General features: G+C 45.5%; 1 protein-coding gene across 2 annotated transcripts; it reads right to left on the reverse strand.

Annotated features, from left to right (window-relative positions):
• LOC144600350 (lysozyme g-like) lies at positions 1-7,697 on the reverse strand. Of its 2 annotated transcripts, none has more exons than XM_078411929.1 (5): positions 7,648-7,697; positions 5,980-6,066; positions 3,910-4,106; positions 761-899; positions 1-229 (listed from the first exon to the last, which is right to left on the reverse strand). In XM_078411929.1, exons 1-5 carry the CDS (start codon positions 7,652-7,654, stop codon positions 96-98), a joined length of 564 nt encoding a protein of 187 aa, XP_078268055.1. In that variant the 5' UTR covers positions 7,655-7,697; the 3' UTR covers positions 1-95. The 2 variants fall into 2 exon arrangements, with proteins under 2 accessions (XP_078268055.1, XP_078268054.1); XM_078411928.1 differs by lacking the exon at positions 7,648-7,697 and adding an exon at positions 6,633-6,737.
• Positions 7,698-8,378: the final 681 nt, after the last annotated feature.

Raw genomic sequence — 8,378 nt, forward strand, 5'->3', positions numbered from 1 at the left:
AAGAAGGAATTTAAACTGACATTTTTGCAGTTGCAGTGATTTAAGTCCTGTTGTTTTAGACAGAACACACTGGTGAGCTTCTTGAGTCGTGACAGCTAAAACCCCTGGCCATTCAGCCACTGAGCACGTGCAACAACATCATTGGAGTAGTCTTTGCCTGTTGTACGATTATCTACCTCCTCGTAGCTCAAAACATTGCCTGGTCCCATGTTGTAGGCAGAAATCCCACCTGTTGTAAACAGACAGAATATTCACAGCAACAGCAATTTATAAACTGATAACTTTAATGTGATGAAATAGACTAACATGAATGTTTCGGGTTTAGGTTTATTACCGTCACGTGTACTGAGTGAGGTACAGTGGAAAGCTTTGTTTCGCATGCTGTCCATCAAGTCAGATAATACAATATACATGTTCATAAGTCAGGGTGTCAGGGGCTATGGGGAGATGGCAGGAGAATGGGATCAGGAGGGAGAGATGGATCAGCCATGGTTGAATGGCGGAGTAGACATGATGGGCTGAATGGCCTAATTCTGCTCCAATCACTTATAAGTCACAGGAGTAGAATTAGGCCTTTCGGCCCATCAAGACTACTCCAACATTCAATCATGGCTGATCAATCTTTTCCTCTCAACCCCATTCTCCTCCCCATAACCCTTGACAGCCGTACGAATCATTAATCTGTCAATCTCCGCCTTAAAAATAACCAATAACTTGGCCTCCACAGATGTCAGTGGCATAAAAGCAAAAAAGCACAAACCTTTAAGTTGCTGTTCCCTTGTCCAGCTCGGAAACTTCTGCCTGATGGCCTTAATCATATCTATCAGGATCTGCGTTGCCTGCATAACATGTTCTCTGCTGTTCCAAGTTCCAGTTATAGTGTGATGCCTTTTGTCAACCTGAAATAGACACAACGTTTTTTTAACCCTAAACTGGAATTCATTTCTCATTGCAATGTTGTTAAACTGAGAAGCGATCATAAGATTATTCTATAGGAAAATAACTGCAGATGCTGGCACAAATCGAAGGTATCACAAAATGCTGGAGTAACTCAGCAGGTCAGGCAGCATCGTGGAGAGAAGGAATGGGTGACGTCACCCATTCCTTCTCGCCAAGATGCTGCCTGACCCGCTGAGTAACTCCAGCATTTTGTGATACCTAAGATGATTCTAAAGTTAGGTGTGCTAAGTTGCAGTGGTAGAAGTGGTACAAACTCCATACAGATAGCATCCGAGGTCAGGATCGAACCCAGGTCTCTTATGTTGTAAGGCAACAACTCTACCGCTTTGCCACTGTGCCGCCCTCAAAATGAGAGATGGGAGAGATAGTGCTAGAATGTAGCAACTCTTTGCTGTTCCAGATAAGAAACTATTGTGTCTAGTGTAAAGTAACATTGGGCAGAGCTTGTTTCCATGCTGTATGGCGGCATGGTGGCGTAGCAATTGAGCTGCTGCCAGAGATCCTGACCAAGGGTGCTGTCCATAGAGAGTTTGTACGTTCTCCCCGTGACCTGTTTGGGTTTTCTCCAGGTGCTCCGGTTTCTCTCAGACTCCAAAGACTTATTGGTTTGTAGGCTAATTGGCTTCGGTAAAATTACAAATTGTCCCTAGTGTGTGTAGGATAATGTTAGTGTACGGGGCTCACTGGTCGGCATGGACTCGGTGGGCTGTGGGGCCTGTTTCGCCCGCCGTAAGCCGAAACTAAGCAGGTTTGAAAGGAACTAAATGGCTTCCCCCTGTCCCAAATGTTCCCATCAGATAGACTGTTTTTGCAGTATAGACCCTTGGCAACAGAGGGCAATGTTGTTCCATGTGTGTACATTTCTGAAAGGAGGCAATTCTAGTTGATGTTGAGGTTGTCATCCCTTTGTTTCTGGGAATTAGCAACAGAAATCTCAAGGTGCTGGATACCAGCAATACTATCTCTGTAAAACCATCCAAATCAATGGGCTGGATAAATGAACAAATATCAGCAATGGAAAACAAATAAAACTGCAGCAATCCAAAACGGAAACAAGTATTGCTGGAAGTGCTCTGTCTATCAAGCACATTTTGTGGACAGAAATTGGTCAAGGATTTGGGCCATTGACCCAACTCCAGGATTGGAGGGCTGGGTGGGTGGGGGGGGGGGGGGGGGGGAGAGGAGAGCAGAGAGGATACAACTCTCAAAGAGGTGTGAGTTGCAAGACGACACGGAAATGGGTTGATATAAATTGGATATTAAGAAGCACAAGGACTTTAGTTTAGTTTAGAAATACAGAACAGAGCTAGGCTCTTCGGCCCACCCAATCCAAGCCAAACAGCAATCCCCATACACTAACACTACCCCACCCGCTAAGGCCAATTTTTACCGAAACCAGTTAACCTGCAAACCAGCAGTCGTTTTAGTGTGGGAGGAAACCGGAGCACCCAGACGAAACCTACTTGTTCACAGGGAGAATGTGCAAACTTCACACAGATAGCACCTGATGTCAGAATCAAACCCAGGTCCCTGGTGCTGTGAGGCAGCAGCTCTACCAGCTCATGTTCATAAGTGATAGGAGCAGAATTAAGCCATTCGGCCCATCTAGTCTATTCCGCCATTCAATCATGGCTGATCTGTTTTGACAATCTATAGGCATTCTTTCAGTATGTTTTAAAAAACACAATCTATATCAATCTTCACTATCAACCCTTTACTCCCCCTGTCTTTCATCTGTTCACTTTATTTATATACATCTCTGTTCTCTGCTCTCTAGTCCTTGCATCTAAAAACTTCTTTCACCTCTTGTATAACACACAAAGTGCTGGAGCAACTCAGTGGCTCAGGCAGCACCTCTGAAGAATGGATAGGTGACGTTTTCGTTGGGACCCTTCCTCAGAGAGATTGTTGTGCGGGGAAGAAGGCTGGAAAATAAGTCAATTTTTCCTATTTTGGTGGAAGAGTTAATGATTGGAATTGTCGAGATGGAGACACAAGGAACTGCAGATGCTGCAACTAAACCTGAGTTAAAAAAAACAAAGTGCTGGAGGAACTCGGGCAGTATCTGTGGAGGGAATGGACAGATGATGTTTCAGGTCAGGACTATTCTTCAGGCCTTTTACTGTAGATCGGTCCTGACCAAGGGTCCTGACCTGTCTATTCCATCCACAGAGGCTGCCTGATTCGCTGAGTTTTTCTAGCATTTTGTTTTTTTATTCCACCTGAATTATTAACTTTGTTTCATCCCACACATTAACTGACTATCCTGCATGTGCTGTTTTAATTTTAATTCCAGCATTGACAATATTTTTCTTCGAGTCGTAGAGTCATATAGCCCTCTAGAGCAGCAAATTAATCTCACACCCAGCATGTTTTGGGACTAGCTAGGAAACTGGAGCACCCAGGCAGTCACAGGGAGAACATGCAAACTCCACACAGACAGCACCTAAGGCTTGGGGTGAACCTGGGACTCGAGCTCTACTTTTGAATGCACAGAACATTATTACGAGGGGCTGTAAATTGTATATTTGAGTGGTATATAAAACTATTGGGAATTCATAGTCTTCTACCCAGAGTCGGAGAACCTAGAACCAGAAGGCAAAGGTTTAAGCTAAGAGGGGAAATATTTTATAGGAACCCTAGGAGCAACTTTCTCACACAGAAGATGTGGGTATATGGTACAAGCTGCTAAAGTAGGTAGCTGAGGCAGCTACTGTAACAACATTTAAAAGACATTGGGACAGTATCTGGATAGGAACTTTATAGAGGGTTATGGACCAAACGCAGGCAAATGGAACTAGCTTAGATGGGGTACATTGGCTGGCATGGACAGGATGGGCCGGTGTCATCTCTCAATAAACACCACTGTGCTGCTTTGCTGTGACTGTTCTGATCTGCTTCAAAGGGAAAGCTTTCTCTTTGCTGCGTTGGAAGGAGACGTGTTTCTACCTGCATGAGGCCATAGGCATTGCCATGGTCACCCCAGCCATTATCCAAGGTGTTGCCCGCTCTAGATTCGCGGGACATGATGGCGCCAATGAGGGCCCCATCGATTTGCTTGACACTGGCAACATCCTCGATCAAAGTCTTGTACCGGTTCAACCGCTGAAGGTCAGTTTTCGCCAGCGTGTTAGAGGCCGCAACACCTGTGAGATGAAACAAAACAGAAGCGAAACTCCTATGGAGGTGAGTCATAGACTTAAGTCACACAGCACGGAAAGTTCATCAGAACATAAGTCACAAGCACAGAATTAGGCTATTTGGCTTCTCAAGTCTGCTCCATTCAATCGTGGATGATCCATCTTTCCTTTTCAAACCCATTCTCCTGCCTTCTCCCCATAACCATTGACACCCTTACTAGTCAAGATTCTATCAGTCTCTGCTTTAAAAATACTCAGTGACGACTTCCACAGCCGCCTGTGGCAATGAATTCTACAGATTCACCACCATCTGAGTAAAGGATTCCTCCTCATCTCCTTTCTAAAGGTACGTCCTTTTATTCGGAGGCTATGGCCTCTGGTCCCACTAGTGGAAACATTCTCTGCACATCGACTCTATCCAGGCCTTTTACTATTTGGTAAGTTTCAATGTCCCCCCCCCCCCCCCTCATCCTTCCGAACTCCAGTGAAAAAAGACCGGATGTCGACAAACACTCATCATACGTGTACCCAATCATCCCTGGGATCGTAAACCTCCTCTGGAGCCTTTCTAACACCAATACATCCCTCCTCAGATATGGCACCCATAACTGCTTACAATACTCACAAAAGGTCACTCATTGGGTCAGGCAGCGTCGCTGGAGAACATGGACAGGCGACGTTTTGGGTCGGGACTCGGGACCCTTCTTCGGACTGATTGTGGTGGTGGGGGGGTGGGTGGGGATGGTGTGAGAAAGCTGGAGGAGGTTGAGGTAGGACAAAGCATAGCCTACCAGTGATAGGTGAATGTAGGAAAGGGGCAGGTTGTTCTGGCATCTGGTTGGATAAAGGCCAGAGATGAAAAGACAAAAAGTGTGAGATAAAAAGATAAGGATAGAAGATGCACAAAATGCAAAGCCAGAGGATGGAATATAGGTGGAAGGGATAAGTTTGAGTTTAGTTTATTGTCATGTGTTTCAAGGTATAGTGAAAAGAATTTGTTGCGTGTTAAGCAATCAGCGGAAAGACAATACATGATTATAATCGAGCTACACTGGACAGAAACATGATAAAGTAAATAACGTGAATAATGTTTTGTGCAAGATAGTAAAGCAAGATATTCCAATAAAGTCTGAAGAAGGATCGCGACCCAAAACGTCACTCATTACTTCTTTCCAGAGATGCTGCTTGTCCTGCTGAGTTACTCCAGCATGTTGTGTCTATCTAAAGTCCAATTAAAGATAGTCCAAAGGTCTCCAATGAGATTAGTTGGTGATAGGATGGTGCAGTTGCCTGATAACAGCTGGGAAGAAACTGTCCCCGAATCTGGAGGTATGTGTTTTCACACTTCTGTACCTCTTGCCTGATGGGAGAGGGGAGAAGAGGTAGTGACCATGGTGCGACTCACTCTTGATTATGCTGGTGGCCTTGCTGAGACAGCGTGAGGTGTAAATGGAGTCAATGGAAGGGAGGTTGGTTTGTGTGATGGTCTGGGCTGCGTCCACAATTCACTGCAATTTCTTGTGGTCTTAGATGGAGCTGTTCCCAAACCATGTGGTGATGGGAGAAAGGGATAAGTATGTGGCATCCAGGCAGAGCTCAGGGATAGGAGGGGAGACAATGGGGTGGGGGGTGGGAAAGGAGTAGGAGGTATGTGTAGTTAGTCACCAACATTGAATTGAATGGCCAATTTAGAGCATATCTTGTCAAGGATCAGAATCCCTCTATTGCATCCACTCCTTACGCACTAGGGGCAATTTACAGAGGGCCAATTAACCTACAAACCTGCACGTCTTTGGGATGTGGGAAGAAACTGGAGGAACCTCACGCGGTCATAGGGAGAACACATACAATTCATCAATTAATGATTCCATTCACTTACCACTATATGCCAGTTTGTCCTGATTTGCAGTTTGCTGGGTAGCTCCTGTTGTCTGAACCTGAGTAATATCGCCATAGGTGGTATAGCCTAGTACAATATGCATGTTATCCTCAAATGGCAAACACATGTATGATGCAGAAATAACATTACTAATTTCTACCCCTTTCATTGTATCACGTATAGAGCCATAGCATCAGATAGCAAGGAAACAGGCCCTTTGGCCCATCTCGGTTCTTACTAACTAGCCCCATTTGCCCGCTTTTGGCCCAGATCCCTCTAAACCTTTCCTATCCATGTACCTGTCCAAGTGTCTTTTAAATATTGTGATATTACTTGCCTCAACTACCTTCCCTGGCAGCTCATTCCATCTACCCACCACCCTTTGAGTAAAAAAGAATGCCCCTCAGATTCCAATGAAACCTTGCTCCTCTAACATTAAACATATCACCTCTTGTTTTTGCTTTACCAATCCTGGGTAAAAGACTTTGTACATTCACTCTTTCTATTCCCCCCATGATTTTATACACCTCTGTAAGATCACCCCTCAGCCTCTTGCACTTGAATTTGGATTGTCAAGGGACACTTTCCAATCTCCCAGGAGCAACACAACAGCTGTCTATATTAACATTGCGATAATACCGACATAAACATACCAACATTATATTCATGAAATGTCATTCAAGTGCACAACTAATAAACAATGCTAACTGTTGTCTGCTGTGATTTATACTCCACATAAGCCTCCTCCCATTCAATGGCATCTAACCAATTACATCTTTACACTCCGATGTTGATTTGAGGCATCAACTTTGAAAACAAATCAGAAAGGAAGAACAGAGATAGAGAGGAAGAGGGGGGGAAGAGAGAGAGAGAGAGGGGGAAGTGAGAGAGGGAAAGAGAGCAAGAAGGAAAGAGAGAGAAAGAGGGAAAGAGAGAAAGGGGCAAGAGAGAGAGAAAGGGGGCAAGAGAGAGAGGGGGAAAGAGAGAGAGGGGGAAAGAGAGAGAGGGGGAAAGAGAGAGAGGGGGAGAGAGAGAGAGGGGGAGAGAGAGAGAGGGGGAAAGAGAGAGAGGGGGAAAGAGAGAGAGGGGGAAAGAGAGAGAGGGGGAAAGAGAGAGAGGGGGAAAGAGAGAGAGGGGGAAAGAGAGAGAGGGGGAAAGAGAGAGAGGGGGAAAGAGAGAGAGGGGGAAAGAGAGAGAGGGGGAAAGAGAGAGAGGGGGAAAGAGAGAGAGGGGGAAAGAGAGAGAGGGGGAAAGAGAGAGAGGGGGAAAGAGAGAGAGGGGGAAAGAGAGAGAGGGGGAAAGGGAAAGAGAGAGAGGGGGAAAGAAAAAGGGGGAAGGAGAGAGGGGGAAGAAGAGAGAGAGGGGGAAAGAAAAAGAGGGGGAAGGAGAGAGGGGGAAGAGAGAGAGGGGAAGGAGAGAGAGAGGGGAAGGAGAGAGAGAGGGGGAAAGAGAGAGAGAGGGGGGAGAGAGAGAGAGGGGGGGAGAGAGAGAGAGGGGGGGAGAGAGAGAGAGGGGGGAGAGAGAGAGAGGGGGGAGAGAGAGAGAGGGGGGGGGGGGAGAGAGAGGGGGGGGGAGAGAGAGAGAGGGGGGGAGAGAGAGAGGGAAAGAGAGAGAGAGGGAAAGAAAAAAGAGAAGTAAAAGAGAAAAAGAGAAAAGAGGAAGGCTTACCTGACATGGTGCACACTACTGCTGCTGCTGCTCCTGATAGTCAAGGCAGGCCAAATGTAGATCTGAAAAAATGCCAGGCGATCACGCCTTTATATAACGAGCTAACATCAAAATATGAGGCAATTCATCTAATGAAGTCACACGATCACTAGATTATGTAATATAAAAGGAATGGTACCAACGATTGTCAGCAAATCTTACCGAGAGTCTATTTAATCAAAAATGTTGCAATCAGCCTAACTCTTTAGAACTTATCAATGAACAAACTCCAGAATCCAGTTATCCCACCTATTCAACAGTGGGAGATATGAAGGCTATTTAGGGTCATAGAGTCGGACAGCTTTGAAACAAGCCCACGGCCCTACTTGTCCACGCCAATCAATGCCCCATCTACACTATTCCCATTAACTTGCATTAACCCTATCCTGTCTGTGTACCTGCCTAAATGTTTCTTAACCATTGCTATCGTACCTGCCTCAACTACCTCCTCCGGCAGCTCGTTTTACGCACCGACCACCATTGGTGTAAAAAAGTTACCCCTCAGGTTCTTATTAAATCTTTCTCCCACTCACCTTATACCCATGTCCTCTGGTTCTCGATTCCCCTACTCAGGGCAAGAGACTTTGTGCTATTCCTCTCACGATTTTGTACGCTTCATTTTGCACACTACATTTAACTAAACATCAGTGCAAAATTCTGCACCTTATTGAGATTTTATGCGACTGGTATGA

The sequence above is a fragment of the Rhinoraja longicauda genome, chromosome 15, assembly GCF_053455715.1.
Source record: "Rhinoraja longicauda isolate Sanriku21f chromosome 15, sRhiLon1.1, whole genome shotgun sequence".
NCBI classification, from domain to species: Eukaryota; Metazoa; Chordata; class Chondrichthyes; order Rajiformes; family Arhynchobatidae; genus Rhinoraja; species Rhinoraja longicauda.

Coding starts and splice junctions, on each gene's coding strand:
- LOC144600350 (XM_078411928.1), bottom strand. CDS start 6,657: ATGACATTTCATGAATATAATGTTG. Junction 900..3,909: donor ATGCCTATGGCCTCATGCAG/GTAGAAACACGT, acceptor TGTCTATTTCAG/GTTGACAAAAGGCATCACAC. Junction 230..760: donor AAGGGAACAGCAACTTAAAG/GTTTGTGCTTTT, acceptor TGTTTACAACAG/GTGGGATTTCTGCCTACAAC.